The 25954-nt window shown below is 47.3% G+C and overlaps 1 protein-coding gene across 1 annotated transcript in view; it reads left to right on the top strand.

The window, feature by feature from the left end:
* The first annotated feature begins 701 nt into the window (after positions 1-701).
* The window catches only part of EIF2B5 (eukaryotic translation initiation factor 2B subunit epsilon), a 38471-nt gene continuing 13218 nt past the window's right edge, over positions 702-25954 (top strand). The window contains exons 1-10 of the mRNA XM_083177426.1: positions 702-973; positions 2992-3116; positions 6990-7175; positions 11417-11594; positions 12468-12548; positions 12659-12736; positions 14225-14537; positions 22277-22422; positions 22514-22652; positions 22904-23002. Of these exons, the coding sequence (XP_083033552.1) occupies positions 851-973; positions 2992-3116; positions 6990-7175; positions 11417-11594; positions 12468-12548; positions 12659-12736; positions 14225-14537; positions 22277-22422; positions 22514-22652; positions 22904-23002 (1468 nt within the window). The 5' untranslated portion in view covers positions 702-850. The remainder of the gene's footprint in view (positions 974-2991; positions 3117-6989; positions 7176-11416; positions 11595-12467; positions 12549-12658; positions 12737-14224; positions 14538-22276; positions 22423-22513; positions 22653-22903; positions 23003-25954) is intronic.

Genomic DNA, 25954 nt, shown 5'->3' with positions numbered 1-25954 from the left:
ACCACTGGTGGTGCGCGTGCGTGGCTTCCTTCTTTCCTTTCCTTGGCTCAGCCGGGAGACGTCCGTGACGTCACACAGTTGGACTGGACGCGCATAAGAAAACCCTTATTATCCAGCGCGACTAGGTAAAGTTCTATCGCGCATGCGCGCACCTCCCGGCGCCAGCGCCTGCCCCGTTCCTCTGTGCATACGCAAGTAAGCGATGGTGGGAACCATCGATGGCTGGCGATAGAATGGTTTATAGCCATCGATGGTTCCGTCCTAAAATGCCATCGATGGCAAGCATAGATGGGGGATGCGTCGATGGCCATCCCTAATCCTGTCTCCTCAGGAGCGTGTGGAATCGGGATCCAACCCTGTGGGGGCACTGTTTGGGAAAGGGGGGCTGATGGTTAAATTTAGGCTGTGGAGGCCGGGTAACGGTTGGGTTAAAGAAGCCAAGCTACCCAAGTTCCAGCAGACAGTGAGACCATAGTAGCCATGACCATCGATGGTGGAGTGAATTTAGCAGAATTCGATAGAAGCCATTAATAGTTAGTTTACTAACTGCAGCGCAGCTCGAAATAATCTCATTGGAGGGTCGATTGCCCACCTTAACTACGTTGCTTTCCAGTTATTCCTTCTGCACACCTTCCTCGCCAGCCAACAACTATTTACGATGTACATGTCTGTCCTAGCTCAGTCTATCGCATTATTTAATAAGGTGTAGCAAGATGGCTGAATGCTGCTGCCACACAAATTGCTAGCGGCTACTCGTTTTGTCTCTTCTCGGCCACCGTTGAAAGCGCCGGGTGACACGGACTACGGTGGCCGGGGAGGGGGATTACTGCTGAGTGTATGAGTGAGTAACATGGCTGCGCGGGTGGGAAAGCGAGGTGCGGGGGGTGAAGATGAGCTACCTCCCCTACAGGCCGTGCTGATAGCCGACAGCTTCAACAGGAGGTTTTACCCCATTACCAAGGACCGGCCACGGGTAAGTGTAGCTGCAGCGCGGGTGAGAGCTGAGCTGGGCTGGGCGAGCATAGGGCTGGCTGCCGGGTGACACATGTGTTTGACTGGGACAAGTGCAGTACCCGCAGCAGAGCAGCCGTACTCGGTAATACAGACATGCACAAGCATCTGAGGCTCAGTAAGCCGTCAGCGGAGAATGTGGGCAGATAAAATACAGGCTAATTAGCGCCTAAGATACACTGTTTCAGCCTGTGTTAGAAAAATGACAGCTTGGAGCTGATTGGTTGGTACTTTATCTCAAGTCAAAAGGCCCCCATACATTAGGCTACTTGTCCGCCCTAATTTCTCCTGAGCTTCTCTGGCAGCTGCCTGGAAAAGTTCACTACGATTTGGCATTTGGCAGCATGGAGTCTGGGCTACGTGAAGGGGCTGAGGGTGCAGCGGCAGAGCGGGCAGGTATTTTTATTTCTGTGTGGACTGCCCGCCTCGCTGCTGAACCCACAGCCCCCCGTGCATTTCCTGCTTCCCGCCCCTTCACATAGGTGTGTGCCAGCGGTGCTTCACCGCTGGAACACCCCTACGGATCGGACCAACACATCGTGGGTGCTAAAAAGCACTCGCGATGTGCAGCTGATGGGTCCGATCCGACAGATTGAACCTGCAGCAGGTTCAAAATGTATGATCTGACCCAATGCACATGGGACCGCCCATCGGGTTGGATGGGATGTCAAACACATCCGATTTGGACAATTTCTCGGTCTGCTCTGTCAGAATTGGGCAAAATCAACCAAAATCGGATAAGTGTATGGGCTTTGTACATATGCTCCTGTGCGCCATGCTCCATATTCCAGCTAGCCAGAACTTTCTGTGCTCACGTAAAAAATTTGGGTGTGAATTAATAGATCAACAATGTTATGGCCAAGAGTGCTTAAGGTCGACGAGTACAAAACATCGCCATGACAATGGTTAATGCATGTTTTTGGGCCATACTGTATCATATATTTCATATCCATACAAATGTGTACCCTCTGGCTCCCATCACTTGCCACGCTTACAAGATGGCTCGCTCCACTTTGCTCACCAAAGCTTATTATTGCCAATAGATGTCCACGTGGGTAGTAAGTCAAGCAAGTGTTGAGAAAATGTGAAAAGCCCGGAAAACATTTGTAAAACATTGTCATGTTGATTTTTGTTGTTAACCTGTCAACATTTTGTACCTCTCGATCATATGGTGCCAATCTATCATTTCGATCTCAAAACATTTTTAAGGGGCCAATGCTTGGAAGCAGAGCCCTAGTCAGTTTTATAAAGCATGGTAGTGCCGTAGTTTACACCACAGTGTCTGTTCAAGTTCAGAACATAAGGCCCACTATGGTTAGCATAACTAAATTGCTTTAAAACAGCAGTAGACTTGTTTTGAATTTTAAGTAAAGTAAACATTACATTAGTAAGAAGTAGTTTAAGTGATTATTTAGTTTACTTTATGTTCTGAACAAGTGTACAGTCTACTGAAGCTTTTTAGTTATGCAATTCATAGGGTTTCATGTTATGAACTTAAAACTACAGTGCTCCCAGTTATATTATGATACATTACAGTGGACCCCATAACACCATACCGGGCAAACTCTGCATTCCAGAGCCTTTAGTGTCCGGTCTGGGGGATGTCCTTTCCGGGAGGTGTGCCTGTGATAGCTTTCACCAGGGGCATGGGGAAGTGGAGATTACACTCAGTATTGTCAGGACTGTTCCGGTTTATATTTAATCCCCAGGCTATACAGGGAGGCTTTATTCTCTCCCTGGTGACATGAGTCACAGGAGGCTCAGGAACGACAGAGATTAATGAATGGAGCCTGTCCGGTGTTCTATGACCTGGTTCCGGTTATTAACATTACAGTGCCACAGTAGAATGCCTCTGGTATATATTGTCCCACCACCTCAGTGCTGTGATGCAGTAATGCTAACCATGCTCACATTATTTGTGTAACATTTGTGCAAGTTTTTGATAATGCCACAGTGATATTCATTTTTTTTTTTTTACAGGCTCTCTTGCCACTGGCTAATGTGGCTTTAATTGATTATACACTGGAATTCCTCACTGCCACTGGTGTTAAAGAAACATTTGTGTTTTGCTGCTGGATGGCAAATGAAATAAAAGATCACCTGAGGTAACCAGTGAGCAAAACTTGTCAATTGTAGGAGGACCGAAAGGTGCCATTTTCTCTCAGAACAGGCATGTGTTATCTTGGGCATAGATTGTGGACCTTCTCTTTCTCTCTGACTTTCAGGGATTTGCTCACTTTATCTTCCGAACATAAAGCTCTAACACTATACTTTTTACCTGGGATAACAGATATCTTGTTGTTTTTTTTCTCTACAGTGATTTTAAATGGTCACATAAAGAAAGCATGGACAATTTTTATGTGCACTTAACCCGTTTTCAGGATATTTCAACAAATCATATCTGTAGGGATATATTGGGGATTATCCTGTTGCTGGCGGTAATTGAATTGCCTTTTAGCCCAATTTTTGACTAATGGTCATTATCGGGCGATGCAATTATAGCCTGTTTTTACGGTGTGGTAAATGATCCATTTTTCTGTGACAATGCATGGGATCCAATAAGTTCCCATACCCTATGTATGACTGGGGCAGATGTATTAAGCCTTAACAAGAGATAAATGCAAGGGTGATAAAGAGACATAAATGTCCAGCCAATCAGCTCCTTACTGACTTTTTTCAAACACAGCCTGTAACATGGCAGTTAGCAGGTGATTGGCTGGACATATCTCTCCTTATCACACTTTAATTTATCTCTTGTTAAGGCTTAATACATCTGCCCCACTGTTGGAAACTGGACTCTAAAGGCCCCCATACACTAGCCGATTTTGGTCAGATTTCAGCCAGATCAGTCGGATCTGGCCGAAATCGGACCAAAATCGGCTAGTTTTGATGTCCCCTCAGATCCGATGCGCGGTCCCGTGCGCATCGGATCTGCGTCGGGTGGTCGGACCTGCTGCACGTCCGACCACCCGACTTGGGACCTAGTGGGGCGGCGCGGCGGTAGAGGGAGCAGGGGGGGCTGGGGACGCTGCGGGGGACACAGGCGGCATAGACCCGCGCAGGAGGAGCCGGCCGGGAGCTGTCAGTAATGAATAAAAAAAAAAAGCCCATACAATGAATGGGCGGCCTGTGATTGGCTGAGCGCTCTCTCAGCCAGTCAGCAATTGGCTGAGAGAGCGCTCAGCAGCCAATCACAGGCTGCCCATTCATTGTATGGGCTTTTTTTTTTTATTCATTACTGACAGCTCCCGGCCGGCTCCCCCTGCCCGGCTCTATGCCGCCTGTGTCCCCCGCAGCGTCCCCAGCCCCCCCTGCTCCCTCTACCGCTTTGCCGCACAGACGCTGTCCCCCGCAGCGTCCCCAGCAGCGGGGGACACCGACGTGTCCCCCGCAGCGTCCCCAGCCCCCCCTGCTCCCTCTACCGACTCGCAGCACAGACGCTGTCCCCCGCAACGTCCCCAGCCCCCCTGCTCCCACCTCTGTAGCCCCCCCTGCTCCCCGGGTTTTTTACATGTGATAAATCGAGACGATTTATCACATGTAAAAAATGGCACATCAAGTGCCAATCTAATCAAGCTCCCCCGGGGAGCAGCCGGGGAAGCTCAGGGGGAAGTCGGGGGCGACTTGTCCTAAGGACAAGTCGCCCTAGTGTATGGGGGCCTTAAGGGCCTGTTATCAGGGACTTTGCTTTGCAAAGCCTACTAACCAATAAATGCTGGCTAGTCAGGGCTAACTGGATAACCCACTGGCCATCATTAGCTGCAGTAATTTACCACAGATAATTGAGTACCATTGGTGTCAATTAGACACTTCATGATCCGTTATTCTCAATGGCTTTGGTTGTAAGGCAATAATTACGTTACACATTAATAGGTTATAATACTAATCTAGAATATTCTATGCTAATGAGGATTTTTTTATTATATATTTTTTTAAATGTTTTAAACTTTAAAATTTTTTAACTGTTATTTAAAATAATGTTCAGATCACTAAATTAGTTTCCACAGTTACCAAGCCTTAAGTAATGATTTGAGTTTGATAATGACTTGTCACATTTGGTCATAGATTAGAATGCTAGATGATGTAATCTCTACCTAGCTTTACAATGCAATGACTTTTCATCAGCTGCTCAGTGTGAAGATTGCAGGAAAGACCAACCAGTATGTTTTCAACACTGTTGAAGGTATTTTTTGTTGATGACTTTTCACTTTTTTGGCTAAAAAGGCCTCAAAAAGCATTGGTTGCAGAAATTAGGGTACTCTTTACCTAGAAGGGCGCCCATCGTGGCCATCTCGGGCATTGAATGCACTAAAAAATCGGGTGCGATGCGATGCCCGCGATTTCCCATAGGGAACAATGTTAAATGTCTCAATTGACCCGATTTTCCTGTTCAATGCCTCAATTGACCCGATTTTTCCATAGGAAACAATGTTAAATGGGCCACAGAGGCCAAATAGGCACCCTGAAGTGTGAAATGGGCACCCCAATTGTTAACGCCACCCCACGATCAACGTCAACCCGAAGCGTGGCGAGCGCAGCGGTACGCGTCCTACGACCTTTTCATACCCCCACTATCCACGTCGGCGTGGAGTTGAGAATAGAAACTGTGGCGAGTGCAGCGAGCCACCGAGCCCGAAGCGTGGCGAGCGGACGCGGATACCTTCACAGGTATCCGCGCCCCCTCGCGGGCTTCACAGCTGTCCGCGTCCCCTCGCGGGCTTCACAGCTGTCCGCGTCCCCTCGCGGGGCTCGCCATGCTTTGGGCTCGGTGGCTCGCTGTGCTCGCCACACTTTCTATTCTCAACTCCACGCCGACGTGGATAGTGGGGGTATGAAAAGGTCATAGGACGCGTACCGCCGCCCCTCGTGGGCTCGCTGCGCTCGCCACGCTTCGGGTTCACGTTGATCGTGGGGTGGCGTTAACAATTGTGGGGGCCGTTTCACACTTCAGGGTGCCTATTTGGCCTCTGTGGGCCATTTAACATGGTTTCCTATGGAAAAATCGGGTCAATTGAGGCATTGAACAGGAAAATCGGGTCAATTGAGACATTTAACATTGTTCCCTATGGGAAATCGCGGGCATCGCGTCAGTCGCATCGCACCCGATTTTTTAGTGCATTCAATGCCCGCGAATTTTTACTAACGATGCCCACGATCAAAATCGTGGGCGCCGTTCTAAGTAAAGAGTACCGAAATTAGCTGATCTAGGTGTTTTATATGCACTGCCAAATTTTTTACCTTGGCAAAAAAAATGGCCATCGAATTGAATAAGGCAAATCCACATTCGCTCTAAAAAATCTTAAAAGTGCAGATTTTCTCCTAGTCTAAAAAAAAACAGCACTAACTTTCAGACCGCACTCACAACCCGTGTTATTGCTGGGTCATTATGTAAGCAAACCCAGGATGAGGTAGGGTGTGAAAGCGCCACCCCAAGTTGAGAAACCCGGGATTTCAACCTTGTTCACTTCCAGGGAAGAACATGTCTCTGACCCGGGTCAAGGTGCAGTGTTAACGGGTAACCCGGGATGAGTGACCCGGGTCCCGTTCACACTATGGCGAAGGCGTCTTTGTCAGCTGCAAGTGCTGCCCCCGCCTCCTGATGATGCTCCGCCCTGCCCCTTGTGTCATCAGCGACCCGGCAATAAGCCAGGTCGGACAGGCAGCTTACAGTCCACAAATACCAGGTCAGTAAGACCCGATATTGACGGTCTGAAAGGGGTATAAGTGGTATTTGTCAGAACTTCGTCACCAGTAGACTAATTATCTTTTTATGTAACTTTTGAATGAAAAATCTTCCAATATAAGATCTTTATTGGTTTACTCTAACTTGAGACAATTTAAATTAGTAATATTTATATCTAATCTTCCTGTTACGTTGCTTGGTTTTAGGATTGATTTGACTGCTACAATTTTCAGTATGCTATGCATGTAGGTAATGTAATTTAGCTGTTTTACTCACATTATTTATTCCTGGATAGGAACTCTAAATGGTGTCGGGCTACCAGCTCCAATATTGTGCGTGTGGTGACCTCAGAACTTTACCTCTCACTTGGAGATGTTCTCAGAGATGTGGATGCCAAATCCTTACTGCGATCGGACTTTGTGTTGGTTACTGGAGATGTTGTATCTAATATTAACATTGAAGCAGCTTTGGAGGAGCACAGGTAGGACATTTTGCATTTTCAGTACACTTGGGGGTAAATGTACTATAATTTATGTTAATTAAAAAATTCTTGGCCATCAAATGCATCTTGGTAATTTACAAAACTCAGCATAGTTTGCTCATATATGAATTAAAAAAAATGGTAGAACACCTGTTTAAATCCATAGACCATCGGCCAAACTCGACAGGACTTCCATAGGCACCACTACAACACAGATATTTACAAAGATTACCGTATATACTCGAGTATAAGTCGACCCGAATATAAGCCGAGGCACCTAATTTTACATAAAAAAACTGGGAAAACGTATTGACTCAAGTGGGACCCGCACTCGAGTATAAGCCGAGGGGGGCTTTTTCAGCATAAAAACTGTTCTGAAAAAGTAGGCTTATACTCGAGTATATATGGTAATTTCTGAAAACTATGCAGTGAATTAGGCTCAAAATGCATTTTTCAATAGAACACCTTTTGGCTGGTGTGTTTGTAGAAGCATGCACGGATCAGTCATATCGTGCAGTCCTCCTTTGTGGGGAAAAAAAGGTTAAAAATAAAACTGTGTTGAGTATCCACCTCCGTCCTCCCTCCTGACCATAACCAGTACCAGGATCTGTGAGTTGGTGCTGGTTCTAAAAATACAGGGGGAAAATTACACAGGGTGGTCCTGTAGTTAAAGTATCAGCCACAGTCTATTTGACCGTTCCCGGTTCCAAACATACAATGAAATAAGTACGTATGGGCGACATTGTATTTTTTTTTTTTTAACATCAATAAATTTTTATTAAAGTATAATCAGTATATGGGGTACAAAAGGAAGAAAAGGGAAGCATTGTCAGGGGGGGGGGGGGAGAATAGGGCACATAATAAATCGGACAATTCGCTACGCAGAGCGAACAATACAATGTAAAAAGGATAAAATAAAAGAGGTAAGATCTAATATAATCTTATAGCAACAAAGCAGCAGAGTGGCTGAACCAGCATTGCCAGACTCAATACAGTTATTACATGCATGGGGGAAGGGTTGAAGCGTCAACAGCTCCATCGGCCTCCGCGTTCTCGTTTAGACTGAACTGGCGGGGGTCTGATGCGGACGTGCAGGGGAAGAACCGGGCTCCCTCACCCTCAGATACATATGTATGCCATAGTAGCCAGCGGTGGGAGGAAGGCAAGGGTGGAGTGGTGGGAAAGGTCGGGCCAGTCTCCATCAAGAAATGGTGGTTCATCTTCATAATGACCTGTAAAAAGGATGGGGGGGTGGGCTGTTTCCACTGTTGAGCTAGGTTGGCCCTTGCAGCTATTAGTATGTGGCCCATGACTGGTCTCTTCACGGGGGGGATCTCTTGGGGGTAGACATGGAGCAGGGCCAGGGCTGGGTCTGGGATGACTTTGATCTTGAGTACTGAGGAGATTAGATCAAATACTTCTGTCCAATATTTAAGTATTAGGGGGCAGGACCAGAAGATATGGAATATGTCCCCCACTTGACCACACAGCCTCCAACATTTGTTGGAGGATGATGGCCAGAATGTGTGCAGACGCTCAGGAGTCATGTAGATTCTATTTATGAGCTTGATATGCATCTCTGTGTGGTTCAAGCAGTTGGACATATCATAAGAGGTGATAAAGATTTGGCGCCATTGTGCGGGGGTAAACGTTCTACCTAGGTCAGCCTCCCATTTCGTGTGCGCAGATGTTTTCGAGAAAACAGAGGGGGTTATTAGGGTCTTATACCAGAAAGAGATGTCACGTTTAGTGTGGGCTGAAAAAGGTCTGGAAAAGATAGTTTGGAGAGAGGGCTGTGGTGGAGGTAGGGTCGCTATGTTGATTCTCCACCAGTGAGCAATTTGTGTGTAATGTAGGTATTCCGAAGCGGGGATCTGGAAACTATACTGTAGGGAAGCGAAGGATTGGAGGGAGTGTGAGTCCATGATGTCGCTTAGGGTGGTAATGCCCCGAGCTTTCCAGGAGTTTAAGTTTAGGTTTGGGATGAGTTTAGCTACAGTCGTTATGGAGATATTGGGCAAGTTGTTAGTCGTGGTAGTTAAAGTGGCTAGTAATTGGTCCCAGGCTCGTAGGGCTGCTTTGGTGGATGGGAGAAGTTGAGGCTGGGTCGGTCTAAGATGCCGCGGTATTCTAAATAGGTCGGCCAAGGGTATGCGAGGGGAGAGGGATTGCTCGATAGCAACCCAGCTCGTGGGGGAGTCAGATGTGGAGTAGTTTTTGATTGGGGCCAGGAGGGATGCCCACTGATATAAGAACAAATCCGGAAGGTCTAGTCCTCCGAATGCTCTGGGTAAGCACATTTTGGCGCGAGCGATCTTTGGGGGCTTGGAGGCCCACACATATTTTGTCAGAATAGATGAGCCTAGCCGGAGGGGCTTCTGAGGGAAGTCGTAGGGTATAGTTCGAAACAGATACATCAATTTTGGGAGGAGGGACATCTTAAAAGCAGCCATACGGCCCATCCAGGAAATATCGTATGCAGTCCAGGAGTTGGATAGGGCAGTTAGGGCAGAAAGCAGGGGGGTAAGGTTAATGTCAAAGACCTTAGATGTGATGGCGGGGATATTAATCCCGAGATATTTTATTGATTCTTTTTGCCAGTTGTATTGATATAGTGACTTTAGGTGGGGGATGGAAGGGGCGAGGTTGATTGGGAGTGCGTCTGTTTTGGAAGTATTTAATTTGTAATAGGAGGCCAAACTATATGCATCTAAAATATTATGGAGGTAAGGGAGAGTTGTAATAGGGTTGGTTATGAAAAGCAGAACATCATCCGCAAATAGACTCAGTTTATGTTGGCTCTGGCCAATCTTTAAACCGCCTATCCTGTTATCATTGCGTATGGTAATGGCTAGAGGTTCGATTGATAGAACAAAGATAAGCGGTGAAAGAGGGCAGCCCTGCCTAGTACCATTAGTGATATTGAAGGTATCTGAGAGGAAGCCGTTGCTGAGCACCCGGGCCGAAGGGGAGCTGTAGAGTGTCATTATAGACGTGAGGATGCGATCTCTGAAGCCAAGTCGACAGAGTACCTCCTGCATGTAGCGCCAGTTCAGTCTGTCGAACGCTTTTTCTGCGTCTAAAGATAGTAAGAGGAGGTCCTGCTCACCAGATAGGGAGTCGATAAGATCGAACACCCGTCTGGTGTTGTCGGAGGCCTGTCTTCCCGGGACAAACCCGGTCTGGTCAGGGTGCACCAGCAACGGCAATACCTGGTTGATACGCAGGGCCATCACTTTGGCAAACAATTTAATGTCGCAATTTAGCAACGCTATGGGGCGGTAATTTTGGCATAGGGATGGGTCTTTCCCCGGCTTGGGGATAGTCACTATGCGGGCTTCGAGTAGTTCTGGTGGGGCAGACCCCAGCGTGGATAGTTCATTAAAGAGGTCCGTCAGTAGTGGGGCTACTAAGTCTTTAAATGTGATGTAGAAATCAGATATAAATCCGTCCGGACCTGGCGACATTGTATTTTTGAAACCAGCACTGGGCTCCAATAGTCAGTAAGGCAGTCCCATAGCCAGCCCCTGCAGCCGTAGCATTAACCCGCTAAGTAGTCAGCCCTGGCCAAGGGGTGCTGGGCATAGTGAGCTATGCGTTACACTAATTTGGGGTCCATGTTGACATGGACACAAAAAAAGCCATGAAAAACCTTTTGTCAATGTCGCCCTAGTGCATGTTGACCATTTTCATGTGTCAACCTTTTTCACTGTAGATTTATTCATGGTTTTCCTAAAGTCTGCCGACCACAGGGACTGGGGGTGAGGGTTAATGCTATGGCTGCACAGACCAGTGTAAATGTGTTCCCTGGCCGTTGCATTACATTGCTGACTAGTGGAGTCTGGTGCTGATTTTAAAAATATGGGGAACCTTATACTATTTCTGCCCTATAGTTTGAGAACCAGCACTGACTCAAAGATCTCAAAGCTGATTATTCTTAGGAGGTAGACCCCACACAGTTTTTTTGGGGGGTTGTTTTGACATTTTTAACCTTTTCTTGTACACACAGAAGAACTTCATGGATCTGACTGATTCGTGCGTGCTTCATGTTCAGTAGTGTTTGACTGCCGGCAAACTCGGCAGCCAAACAAAAATGAGCTCACTATCGGGAAAACACAAATCCAACATGGAAGGTAGCTTATGTAATATAGGCAATAAAAATGTCATAACATGGGAGCTTAGTAAATGTACCCCTTAGTTTCTCTGTTTTAGTTAATTTGCTCATGTGCTGTCCATTTCAGAACACGTCGAAAGCTGGAGAAGAACATTTCAGTTATGACCATGATTCTGAAGGAGTCCTCGCCAGGCCACCGCACAAGGTGTCAGGAGGATGATGTTCTTATTGCTATGGATAGCAAGAAAAAAAGAGTGCTGCTCTATCAAAAAAGCCAGGACTTGGCACGCTACCATTTCCCTACGGTTAGAGACTAACCGTTTTTCTATGTCTGATGATATTATCTGTGTATAGTCTTTTATCGGGTGAGCCATTCACATCAGCAGATTTTCATAGACCTTGTGTAATATATCAAACAGGTCATCCAGATGGCTGACAAATAATGTATAGCTTGACAAGGTCATACGGTCAACACAAGAAAAAGGTCGACATAGCTATGATCTGTATGTGAAAAGGTTGACATGTATTTTGGGTTTTTTGAACTTCTTCCTACTCTTTGACTCTGGGAACAGTAAAGTGTGCTGAGCATAGCAGAATGGCGAGGGGACCTGGTACAATAATTAGGGGGTCCACATGCTCAGGTGTTGTAGTTTTCATTTTTTTGTTCTTTCGCGTATTAACCTTTAGTTTCGACCTAGACATTTTTGACCTATTATACCCACCCATGGAATAGGAAGCGCCTAAAGCATCTGTTTCAGCTTCCAACTGTGTTGTTTAGAAGCTACTTTTGTAGTGATTGTTTTGGGACATAGGCTTCAGACTATGGCCCTTATTCTGGTTCACTCGCAAAGGCAAATTCCTTCTCAAATGGACAAAAACATGTGCACTGCAGTTGGAGCAGATGTAACATGTACAGAGAGAGTTAGATTTGGGTGGGGATTTACTTCAAAGTGAGATATATATTGCAGTGTAAAAATAAAACTGTAATTACCATGCACAGAAACAATATAGCAGCCAAATCTAACTCTCTCTGTACATGTTACATCTGCCCCACCTGCAGTGCACATGGTTTGTAAAGGAATTTACCTTTGCGAGTGAACCAGAATAAGGGACTATGCCGATCATATTGTGGTTGCTTGGTGAATCATGTTGTAATGTGTCTGTTGCTATATTCTCAGAGTATCTTCCAAAGTAAGACTGATGAGATAGAGCTGCGTCATGATTTGCTGGACTGTCACATTAGCATCTGTTCTCCTCAGGTGAATAACTGTGAACGTTCTATGTCACTGTTAGCATAGAGAAATATTTAGAAATATTCAAACTAACATTTTTTTCCCCCATTTGTGTTTTAATGTCTACCCCATCATAGGTTGCTGAGTTATTCACTGACAACTTTGATTACCAAACTAGGGATGATTTTGTCCGCGGCATTCTTGTTAATGAAGAGGTAAGGCATTGAAGAATGTGGTCACATGAAGTGGGGTGAGGAAGAGATATAAGCGATCTATAACTTGCTCTACAGAAAATATCATCCTGCAACAATAAAATCCGTTCAGAAGAGTTTTAAACCATGCTTTTTCTGGTACTTGTGTATTATCTGGGCGCCCGATTTTTTTTCATTGCATGCCACTACTTAAGGCATGCGATGCGATTTTTCATTGTAAAGACCCGATTTTTAATTGTATAGTCAACCATGGGTGATTTCATACCCCCACTATCCAACTACGCATGGAGTTGATTTAATAAAGTGTGGCAAGCGCAGCGAGCCACCGAGCCCGAAGCATGGCGAGCGGACGCGGATTACTTTACATGTATTCTGCGGGGCTCGCCACGCTTCGGGCTCGGTGGCTCGCTGTGCTCTCCACACTATATAAAATCAACTCCATGCGTAGTTGGATAGTGGGGGTATGAAATCACCCATGGGTGACTATACAATTAAAAATCGGGTCTTTACAATGAAAAATTGCATCGCTAGAATTGTATGCCACTATATTGCATGCGATGCAATGAAAAAATCGGGCACCCAGATATTACACAAGCACCCTCTTTTTTTTTTTTTTTTTTTTTTTTTTTTACAAATGTACAGTCTTAGGGGGGTATTCAATGTCAGGGGCACGGCTGTCGAGCTAGCGCGACAGCCCTGTCCCGTTCTCGGTGAGCTCGTCTGGAGCTCGGCAGTCGGGATTCAATGTCCCGGCCGCCGAGCGGCGAGAAGGGGGCGTGGCCACGAGTTGCGGCCGGGAAGTGACGAGCTGCAGCCGGCAGCTCGTCTCTTCCCGGCTGTTCTCGGCAGAACGAGCCCGACAGCTAGAGATGTCGGGCTCGTTCTGCCAGGAAACCCTGTTCAATGCTGTCGGGGAAGACAGCATTGAATAGGGCCCGTCGAGCATCTCCCCCACGGGAGATGCTCGACGGCGATTGAATCTCTCCCTTAGGGGGAGATTCAATCGCCGTCGAGCATCTCCCGTGGGGGAGATGCTAGACGGGCCCTATTCAATGCTGTCTTCCCAGACGGCATTGAACAGGGTTTCCTGGCAGAACTAGCCCGACATCTCTAGCTGTCGGGCTCGTTCTGCCGAGAACAGCCGGGAAGTGACGAGCTGCCAGCTGCAGCTCGTCACTTCCCGGCCGCAACTCGCGGCCACGCCCCCTTCTCGCCGCTCGGCGGCCGGGACATTGAATCCCGACTGCCGAGCTCCAGGCGAGCTCACCGAGAACGGGACAGGGGCACGGCTGTCGCGCTTGCTCGACAGCCGTGCCCCTGACATTGAATACCCCCCTTAAAGTTCCTGCTATATTTATTTATTTTTATATATATAGGACTTAACAGAATACTGATTACGTGGCAAATTTTGCAGAGAATACTTGTCAAAAATGTCATTTATTTTACTGTTGTAGTTAGCAGATTAGTGTTCAGTGTTTTGTGTTCTTGCAGATTTTGGGGAATCAGATTCACCTTCATGTGACTCAGGAAGAGTATGGTGCTCGGGTTTCCAACTTGTCAATGTACGAGGCTGTAACTTCTGATATCCTGTGCCGCTGGCTCTACCCCATAACACCTGAAGCCAACTTCACGGACCAGGAGGCACAGAATTATACACACTCCCGTCACAATATTTACAGGGGGTGTGAGGTCAGCCGTGGCCATGGCAGTGTCCTGCATGAGAATGTACTTATTGGGAGCAGCACGACCATTGGGGCAAAATGTAGCATCAGCAATACCAGTATTGGCAGAAACTGTAAAATCGGTGAGTCATGCCAGGTAACACAAGGGGATATGAGCGAGAGAGAGAGGTTTCATCAGGGCTGATATAGGGGAAGGTATTTGCTGATTCGATGTTGATAATTTACTAGTACGCTGTGTATATGAAGAAAGGTTATTAATATGTTGACTGCCTACCGAATTATTCAATTATTAGGGTAAATTTACTAAGATGGGATGATGCCCTGAGAAACCATTCAGATTCTATCTATTATCTTCTAGAAAATGCTAAATCAATAAGTAGAATCTGATTGGTTGCTATGGGCAAGATCCCATTTTGAATACCCAACGTAGTAAATTTAGCCTATAGTCTTATACTTTTTGTTCTTCGATTTTAAAATGGTTTTAATACTTAAATACTTATTTAAATGCACTGTTAAAATGATAGGATTATTTTGGTAATATTCTAAACATTTTAATTAATATTACCTGAGACTTGGGATGTATTAACACATACACATCTGATTGTGAAACACAGAATTGAAAATTGGATTACTTTATGATCCCATTGTTTAATCTATATATTATCCTACCAAATAATAGATTAGTTAATACAGGTTGAGTATCCCTTATCTGAAATGCTCAGGACCACAAGCATTTTGGATGAGGGATTTTTACGGATTTTTTTTAAATACTTGTCTGGTCCCTCAATGGTGCCCTGATGTCCCCTGGCCTTTGGAATCCTCTTCAGTGGCATATCCAGTCCCAGGAGTGCAATGCACCCCACGGACCGGAGATGCAGCTGAAGAGGATTCTGAAAGCCGTCGTGGACACCGGGGTACAAGATAAAAGAGGCTGTGGGGGTATGAAAAATAAAAAACACAAAACGAAATACCCACGGTTCGGAAAATACAGATAAGGGAGACTCGACCTGTAGTACACTTGCATATACAGTATGTTTTAGGCCCCCCATACATTAGTCCGACTTGTCATAAGGACAAGTCGGACCTGATTGTCCCGGCAGCTCCCCGGGAGGGATCACATGCGATGGCACTTCATGTTCCAAGTTTTGCATGTGATAAATCGCATGCAACTCCTGGGGAGCTGCAGGGACAATGGCAGCGGGGGGACAACAGGGGGACAGAGAGCGGGTGCAGGGAGCCAGGAAAGAAGCCGCTGGGCAGGAAGCAAGGGGGGCGGCGCGGAGTACCAGGGAGCCGAGCAGGAGAAGACGCTGCAGCGACAGTGCGAGTGTCGGGAGCAGCACAGCACTTCCAAAAACAAACAAACATACAAACGCATAGGAAGCCACGCATCGGGTCGGAGGGTATGTCTCCATATGCGATTTGGGACGATTTCATGGCCAGATTCATGAAAGTTACCTATATAGATATCAGTCATACTGTTTATTTTTCCTTCAGCCTATGGTGTCACACTGGGACCATAGGTATTGATGGGTCCACAGACTGAGCACCAAGGTGTTAAACTTCTGGAGTGCAGCAGGGAGAGGCTCCTACACCCCTATAGCTAGCCTGCCCCAGGACAGCCACTTTTTTCCTTGGTACCTCACGAAAAGGGCACACTTTTTTGGAGCCACCCTGATTTTAAACTTTAACATTTTAATTTTATTATTACTGGCTGCATGAGCACTGTTTACTTACAGCATGCCCGTTGCAGCATTAGAGGCTGCGCTGTTGCCCGGTCTCTGACCTCCATGGCCAGAAGCCCTGGCACTTCCTAGGGTGTTGGGAGAGCTGCTGCTGTGCACCAAAGGCTCTATTAAGGTAAGCAGAGTCCTGTTGGGGCTCCAGATTACCGAAATTGTCAATCACTGTCGGTGGTTGGGGCAGCACCAGTGTTCCCGAATGTGTTGTCCCGATCATTTGGAAACCACCACTAGGCCACCAGGCCGCAGCAGGATGCAGTCCCTGGGATGGGCAAGGGTCAGAGCATCCTGTAGCTCTGCCCCAAACCTCAGCATGGGTCTCTGTATACAGCTTCCCACCTCAGGTCATATATCTCTGTCTTTACGCCCCTCCCTCACCCCGTACAGTGGCCATTTCCTCACGGTGGAGTCAGCGAGTCTACAAGCTACAGCAAGTGTCAAGGGAGCTGAGCGGTTTTCCATTGGGAGAGACCTTTCTGAGAGTTCAACCTTGCCGCCCTGCACTGCTATGGCGTCAGGTTGTATATTCCCCTTCCTCGCTTGGTTGCTGGGTTTGTGATGCCTATTTAGTGGGGTTGTAATATTTTCACTACCATGCTCTCACTAGATTGGGGGTTGTCTGTTAGCAAGGTTTTTTTCTCTGTCCTTTTTAGCTAAAAGTACTTGTTACCTTACATTAGATATCGCTATAGGGTGCTTAGTGGGTGGAGCTTCGGCGACAGGGCTTTAAGGCAGGTGTGGCCAAACCTGTCCTCAAGATCTACCAACGGTGCATGTTTTCCAGGCAACCTGTGGATCTATAGTAGAAATGAATGCAGCAGGTTTGGTAATGTGACAGTTAGTAATGACTACAGTTGTGCACCAGCTAGGTCACCTGGAAAACGTGGACCGTTGGTAGATCTCGAGGACCGGTTTGGCCACCCCTGCTTTAAGGAGTCAAGAATTCTTTGTGTGCAGCACAGGCCTCCAGTTTTTCTTGGTGCCTCCTGGCATGGTGCATTTTTTTTTTTTTTACTCCATTGGAGGACACCGCATCCAGTCCCGGTAAGCGGGTTCCCAGGGAAAGCAGTCTACCGCGGTCCGGACTGTTGGCACAGCTTTGATTCACAGGGGCATCCTCCGGTGACCCTGGCAGTGGCGCCCTGCTATCGCAGCCCATCCACTAGACCACTGGGATTTCGGCGGGCTGGGTGGCCATTAGAGTCCACCATTAGAGGCTCCAGGAGGAGGCACAGTTTCATCCCTCCTCCCCTCAGTAACGGGGCCTTTCATAGGTCCTCCGGATCTGAGGCAAACTGCTCTACACCCCCTCCTCGGCGTCCTGGCACCATTGCTCCTCGCTGCTGGTACTGGTAAGTTCACCCCAGCCTCCTGCTACCTGTGACCCCCTCCCCAGTCCAGGACCAGATTTGATACCCTGCTACCACACTATTTCATTGTGAGTACAGAGTGTACTGCATTTGCCTTTTTCTCCTGCTTCTTTTGCCTGCAGTATATTTGTAAAGTGATTTTTACTTTCAGAACAGAAGTTGTCCAAGGGCTGGTGCATAACTTTTATCTGTGGGCACTCTGCTGCTGTCTACAGCCAGGGCTTCTTGGGCTGTCAAGACATTATGTCTTCTAGGGGATCCAAGGCTAAGCCCTCAGGTGAAGTCCGCTCCTATGCTGCGAGCGTACATTTGCACTAATTGCAAGGAAAATTTTTCATCCCTTGAACAAGACCATTCTGGTATGTGTGATTGCTGCACTGTGGAGGACTCTCAGGTCAGCCCCTCTGGGTCAGAGAGAGCTTGCCTCACGGTTTGTGGTAGCCAGGGCCCCTATACAGCCCTCCCCATCCACGGTTCTTGATGCGGATCCGACCTCGTTGGTTCCCCAACAGCCTCTGTCTGAACCAGCCTGGGTATCTCTACATCTGTGCAGGGTTTGGTGCAGGTCTCCAGCTCCCTATCCATACTTTGTTGGGTTCTTCTGCGAAGCGCTGACACCCATGTGGTGATACAGCATATCCCTGGGTCAGAGGATGGCTCAGTCGGAGAGGTTTTGGCAGTTGACACTGACGAGGACTTGGTCTCTGGCCAGGAGGACCGAATGACCCAATTCCGTAAGGTGGTTCGTACCTCCCTTTATATTTAAGGACAACCAGCCAGAGGCAGCCGAAGCTCCCCTCTTCAAGGACAAGAAGAAGGATCCTGCTGTGTTTCCTCCATTTACACAACTAGCAATGTCTTACTAGATGCTTGGTCGAATCCGAATAAGAAATTCCCAGTGTCGAAGTGCCTAACTTCCTTTTACTCCTTTGAGCAGTCTGACCATCTCAAGTGGATGCTCATGTGGCTCGGAAATCGGAGCATCTTCTGAAGATAATTTTTTCCAATGCAGACCCAATCTAGCATCTGCTTGGATGGCTAAAGTTATTTCAAATTGGGCCGATGAGTTGCTTGACCATATAAACTTTGTCACTCGGTGCTCTGAGCTCCTCAACAAAGTTGTGAGGCTTCTATGTACTTGAGGGAGGCAGCTGCCTTTTCCTCGAGGGTCTCTGCTGCTTCGGTTGTGGCAGGACGTGTGCTTTGGCTGTGCACATGGAATGCTGACTTGTAGACGGCCTGTTTGCTTTCAGCCCCTCCGAAAGCCTGGGGACAGCCTCCGGCTAGATTTCACCCCTCTGCTAAATGAAGGCTGGCATCTCATGGACATCAACCCAGGTCAGGTCATTGGCAGGCTCGAAAGCAGCCTGAAAAGCCGGCAGCATGACTGTCCATGAACCCAGGTCTCTGCCCAGGTGGGGGCCTGCCTGCTTAATTTCCACACGAGGTGGCAGGCGACCATTTCTGACTCTTGTGTAAGAGTCATAGTTACCATGGGGTACTCCTTCTTGTTTCTGGGATGTTCTCCAGCCTGCTTCTTTACAACGGGCCTACCCATCAATCTGAAGAAGACATTGGCACTGTCCCAGGCCATCCAGGCCCTACTTCTCTCTCTCTCAAGTCTCCCAAATTCAATATGGAGTCCCTTGCTCTATTTTTCAAGCGCTCGAACCCGGGGACTTTATGACGTCCCTCTACATAAGAGATGCATGTGCCCATCCAGGCAGACCATCAAAGAATCCTCCACTTTGTGATAAGGGATCTTAACTACCAATTCTTGGCCTTACCGTTTGGTCACTCCGCTGCTCCGAGAGTCTTCACCAAGATCATGTCGGCCTTGCTTTGTATCCAGGGAGTTTGCATATTGCCATACCTCGACGATCTCATGATCTTGGCACAGTCTCAGGAGGCGCTTTGTCACCATCTGCAGTTGACGCTACACCTGCTGCAGTCTCACGGCTGGTTGATCAACTGGAAAAAGTCCAGTCTTATGTCTCCGTCCATGGTCCACCTCTGTTCGCGACTCGACTCTCCGGCTCTATTTTTGCAGGAGAAAAGGTTTTGTACCTTCAGGCTCATTTTTTTATGCGGATCCTGGGAAAGATGGTTGCCTGTTTTGAAATGGTGGAGTTCGCTCAGTTGCATTCTCAACCACTGCAGGTGGAATCGTTCTCCTCGATCCCTCAAGTCTCAGACCATCCTCCTCTCCAGGGAGTTGCGCACTTCACTGCTTTGGTGGCTTCACGCCTCCAATCTGCTGAAGGGCCATCCGTTTGCAATCCTGTATTGGACCCTGTTCAGTACGTATGCCAGCCTTTGAGGTTGGGGAGCGGTCCTGGGAAGTTCTTCCTTTTAGGGCCGTTAGTCCAGGGAGGAATTAAGGCTTTTCATAAATGTACTGGAATTGATTATCTGTGCTCTTCACCAGGCTCGGTCCCTTGATCAGGGTCATGCAGTAAAGGCTCAAACGAACAACGCCGTGGCATATGTCAATGACCATGGGGGAACTCTGAGCAGTGCAGCCATCAGAGAAGCCATGCGGAATCTGACCTGGGCCCGAATGCTACTTGCTCACGCTCTCCGCAGTGTACAGTCCAGGTATTGAAAACTGGGAAGCAGACTTCCTAAGCCGGCAAGACATTCAGCGGGAGAGTGGGCAATTCACCCTGAGTTGTTCCAGTCACTGGTCGGGCATCGGTTTGCCACAAATAGACCTGATGGCTTTGCAATTCAATTGCCAAATTCCTTGCTTCGACTCTCGCCTTGGAGACCCGGAGGCCTTTCATGGAGGCACATTGCCTCCATGTGCAGAGTTTCAGATCTGAGTGCCTTATCTGTTAATACTGTACGCCTTTCCTGGTTTTTCATCCTGATCACTCGTTTGAATTATCTTCCTAAAGTTATTTCAAGTTTTCACTTAAATCAGGAGATTGTTGTTCTCTCCCTTTCTCCTTCCAGCTCTTCGGGCACCCTGGCTACCCTGGATTTCGTGTGCGCCACTACATGTATGTTCGTCGTAATATGTAATTTCACGAGACGCATACTTTGATCATCTTGTATGTCAACCATAAAAGAGGCTGGGCAGCCATGGTGCAATTGGTCATCTGCCAAGCCTTTCTGGAAAGCTGGTTCCAGTGTCTGTTCGGGTCCATTGTACTCGTGTCTTGGGCAGCAGGTCAGGATGCAAAGCAGCTACTTGGTCTTCTGTGCATACCTTTTTTTATTTTTATTTTTAAATAATTGCTTTGATTCTATTGCCTCCACCAGTGCGGCGTTTGGCAGGGGAGTCCTCAGTGCAGCTCGGGAGCTTCCCCTCCCTTGAGGGACTGCTTTCGGACGTCCCATGGTCCCAGTGTGGCACTTTAGGCTGAAGGAAAAAAACTGGATTTTGGTCTTACCTGTTAAATCTGTTAATTCTGAAACGTTCATATATATCAAGGGTTTTAACAAGGTACAGGTGGGAGACATTCTTCACAGGAAGAGGAGCAACAGAACAAGAGGACATGCACTGAAACTAGAGGGAGGAAGATTCAGGGGAAATATGAGGAAAAATTACTTCACAGAAGTAGATAAGTGGAATAGCCGGGTGTGGTACGGGACTCCCGACAGTCGGGATCCCGACTGTCATTATCCCGAAGTCGGGATACCGACTGCCCGGAGTCAGACAGCATGGCGAGCGTAAAAAAGCCCCTTGCGGGCTCGGTGGCTCGCTACGAGAGCCACCTATTCTATTCTCCCTCTATGGGGTTCGTGGACAGTTTGAACATGCTTGGCATAGGCATATTAATATCCTTACAAAAAAATAAGGATCAAATATGGTTTAAGGGAACATGTTTAAAAAAGGGGCAGACTAGATGGGCCAAGTGGTTCTTATCTGCTGTCAAATTCTATGTTTCATGGTGGAACTCTATGCCCACCATTCGCTCCTCTTGACTGGGGTGTGGGTTGTTAGGTCGACACGCATTGGGATGACATGGGTCTAGGTTGACAGGGCAGGGTCTAGGTCGACAGGACATTAGGTTGACACAAGCATTAGGTCAACATGGGCAAGGTCGACAGGTTGACATGGGGTTTTTCACAGTTTTTTTACCCAAATGTCGACATGGACACAGTTTGAAGTGCACCGCATCGCTCGCGTTGCTTCGGGCACGGTGCCTCGCTACACTCGGCACACTATTTTATTCTCCCACCACGCCCTAGTGGATGGTAGGGCATGAAATACCACCTGTAGGCTCAGAAAACAGTGAAAAACCCCATGTCAACCTTTTGACTGTCGACCTAGCCCATGTCGACCTAATAACCTGTCGACCTTGACCCATGTCGACCTAGTGGTGATGACCCAATGCTTGTCGACCTAGTTGGTGTAGACCTAATGACCGTATCCCCTTGACTGAGAGGTCTATCTTTGTCTTTAAATCTCTTAAAGATGATTATGTGTGCGTGCGTGTGTGGATGTGTTTTCTGCCTGGGTATAGTGGAGAAGGAGCCTCTCTCTGCTGCACTCCAGAAGTTTAACTCCCTGGTGCCAGGTCTGTGAACCTACCCGTGGTCCCAGTGTTCCACCATGGCTTTAGAAAACAGAGTTAACTGGTAAGACCAAAAATCCTGTTATTCCATTGATATGATGCTTTATCTAAATTCATAATAGTTTACTAAGTGATTAAGAACTCCGATTGCACAAATGTTTCACATGTCTCTGCTACTGTCAGTGTATGTCTCTCATATCTCAATTTTTATGTTTTTCTGCAGGGGATAGAGTAGTCCTGGATAATGTTTGTATTTGGGATGGGGTTCACATTGAGGATGATGTCACAATTAAGAGGTCTATAATTTGCAACAATGTTATTGTGAAGAATAAAGTACAGATTAATCCCCGCTGTGTCTTAACTTCAAAGGTAATTAAATCAGTAAGGGTTAATGTGTTGTATTCATGGTCCCACTGGAAAATCATTAATTTATAGTGGTCTCTTCTGTGTCTACCGGAAGGTCATTGTTGGCCCCGATTTACAGCTGCCAGAGAACACTGTTATTTCTCTGCATCATCCAGATGAGGATGAAGATGATGATGATGAATTCAGTGATGATGCAGCAACTGGAAAAGAGGAAGAACGATCGAAGGTCAAAGGTAATGATGCAAACAATCAGTTGGTTATTAAAGATATTGGTAAAATATAAAAACTGTGATCTTACTATTCATTCACTACATAAGATACCAGTATATTTTAGAGAGGTGAAGGAATTCCACATGGGAATGTATATTTTGTCTGTTAATGGTGTGTATGCAAGTACGTTAAGTGCAGTGGGTTCTGACTAACTTGTAATGACTTCAATCTAAGGACCATTAGGAGTAACCAATTTTGTACCATCCTCAAACAGTGTACAATAAAGCAGAGGTTGGATCAGAAGGTGAAGGCTACATATGGAAGTCTTCAGTGCCTGAGGAAGAGGAGGAGGAATTGCAGAGGAGCCTGTGGGGTAAGCAGGAGATATAGTTTGCATAGAGTTTTTTATTTGTGTTGAATTGTATATAATTATAAAAATAGACTTTGTGAATATAACAATTAGAATTGGTGGAAAGAAATCCTGGTACTTGTGTAGTTTCACGGCGGCAGTTATGCCGTCAGCATAGCGTTCCTGTCAGAATCGGCATAGTGTTCCCGCGGCCAGCATAGTTAGCTTAGTCAGTCAGAAGTAGCGTAGTGTTCCCGCGGCCGCTTAAGTGTCCCTGGCTATGTTATCAGCGTAGGCTGCCGCTGTGAAACTACACAAGTAACTACCGTACTGTTGCCGGGAACTGCATCTCTGTCCCTGGCAAGCCTACTCAGCGCCTCTCACACCACCGGCGCGAGCATGATCCCTTCTCTTTGGCGGAGAGGGGATCATGCTGGTGCCGGCGGAGAGGCGCTCCATCTGTTTGACACGCAAGAGCATCTCAGACGCTCCAGCAATGAGACGCTCCTACGTCTAAGTAGCTATTGCGGCAGGGTACAGCAACCCTGGCTACAGGGCTAGGGGTTCTGCAGCGCCTTTTCAAACCCCCACTAGCCAAAGCAGCCCGAAGCGTGGCGAGCGCACGTGTTACGCGTCCTCTCGACCCTTTCATACAACCACTATCCACGTTGGCGTGGACTTGATTTTATATAGTGTGGCGAGCCACCGAGCCCGAAGTGTGGCGAGCGGCCTCGGATGACCTTACATGTAATCAGCATGCGCTCGCCACACTATCGACTCCACGCCGACGTGGATAGTGTGGGTATGAACAGGTCGGTGGACATGTAACTCTTCCCCTCGCGGGGCTCGCTGCACTCGCCACGCTTTGGGCTGCCGTGGATAGTGGGGGGTTGAAAAGGCGCTACAGATCCCCTAACCCTATAGGCTGGGTTGCTGTACCCTGCCGTAATAGCTACTCAGACGCAGGAGCGTCTCATTGCTGGAGCGTCCGAGACCCACTATTAAATCTGGTTCAGTTAGTTTACATTCACCTCATGTGAACTTGTGCTGTCCCTGCCACAACAGACAGGTATGTGCCTTTTCAAACAGTGTCCAATCAACTGAATTTACCACAGGTGGACTCCAATTACGCTATAGGAATATCTCAGGATGATCAATGGAAACAGGATGCACCTGAGCTCAATTTTGAGCTTCATGGCAAAGACTGTGAATACTTTACACAGTATTTACGTGTGATTTCTTAGTTTTTTTATTTGAATAAATTAGCAAAATCTTCATGTTGTCATTATGGGGTATTGGGTGTATAATTTTGAGTGACAAAATTAATTGACTCCATTTTGGAATAAGGCTGTAACATAACAAAATGTGGAAAAAGTGATGCGCTGTGAATACTTTCCGGATGCACTGTGAATTATGGTGTATTAGCTGTCCTAGACTGCCTGCTTTACATTAGAGTTGGTTTTCATTCTGGCAAACTCTCCTTTAATCCTGTAACTTGCAAAGTCACCATGCTTATGTCCTTGGGCCCTGCACTAGGTACAATAAATATTTGCTTAGTTAGGCATGTGGACTTCTATGACTATTATCAGATACAAATATATGCACATCTACATAGTTACCATCTTCCTGCATACAAATCTTCAACATGGCATGATAAACGGCCAATCCTGCACTTACTAGCCCCTTCACGACATTTGACGTACATGTACGTCATGGTCGGGAAGTACTTCCCGACATTTGACGTACATGTACGTCATGGATTCTAACTGTCACTGCGTCTATAGACGCGGTGACAGTTAGGAGATGTCTGCTGTCCCTGACAGCAGACATCCCCCCTCGTCGCCCAGGGGGGGCAGGGGTGCCCCCCCCGGTCGGCGATCGCTGTGATTGGCTGTTCAAATCTGAACAGTCAATCACAGCGTTTCCTGTGTTACCGGCGGCTAAGCCGCTCGGTAACACAGAAAACGGTGGTGATCGGTGCAGCACCGATCACCACCGAGCGGCAGCACCCCCCTCCCACCCGCCGGGCACTCACCCGGCAGCAGCAGCAGCTCCAGCGGCTCCACCGCTACATCCGGAGCGCACGCTGCGCTCCCCTCCTCCCCCCTCCCCCCCGCAGCAGCAGCAGCAGCAGCAGCAGCAGCATCATGCTGCTGCTGGAAAAGTTAAAAATAAATTAAAATTAAAAAATGTGCAAATGTGTGTGTGTGTGTGTATATATATATATATATATACACACACATATATATATATATATATATATATATATGTGTGTGTGTATATATATATGTATATATATATACACACATATATATGTGTGTGTGTGTGTGTGTGTGTGTGTGCGTATACCGCACCGATCACCAACGATCGCCAGCCCCCCTCCCTCCCACCCACCCGGCTGCCGCAGCGCCAGCACCCCTCCCACCCCCCCGCCAGCCGCAGCGCCAGCCCCCCTCCCAAAGCTGGTGACCAAAATGGGGTCACTTGTGGGGGGGTTCCACTGTATTGGTGCTTCGGGGGTCTTGCTAATGCGACATAGCACCCGCCATTCATTCCACCACCAAAAATCACTCCTTCCCTTCTGAGTCCTGCCATGCACCCAACTGGTATTTTTTGGTCACATGTGAGGCATTGCCGTACCCGGGAGAAATTGGGGCACAGATTTTGGGGTGCTTTGTCTCCTTCATTCCTTGTGAAAATTAAAAATTTTGAGCCAGAACTGCATTTTTGTGTAAAAAATTAAATTTTTTTACACAAAAATGCAGATCTGGCTCAAAATTTTTCATTTTCACAAGGAATGAAAGAAGACAAAGCACCCCAAAATCTGTGCCCCAATTTCTCCCGGGTACGGCAATGCCTCACATGTGACCAAAAAATACCAGTTGGGTGCATGGCAGGACTCAGAAGGGAAGGAGTGATTTTTGGATTTTGCAGCACAGATTCTGGTTAAATGACCCCCGAAACACCCATACAGTG

The sequence above is a fragment of the Crinia signifera genome, chromosome 3 (genome assembly GCF_055691185.1).
Source record: "Crinia signifera chromosome 3, ASM5569118v1, whole genome shotgun sequence".
Taxonomy (NCBI): Eukaryota; Metazoa; Chordata; class Amphibia; order Anura; family Myobatrachidae; genus Crinia; species Crinia signifera.
Note: the sequence above shows the minus strand (reverse complement) of the source record. Positions and strands in the feature narration are given on the sequence as shown.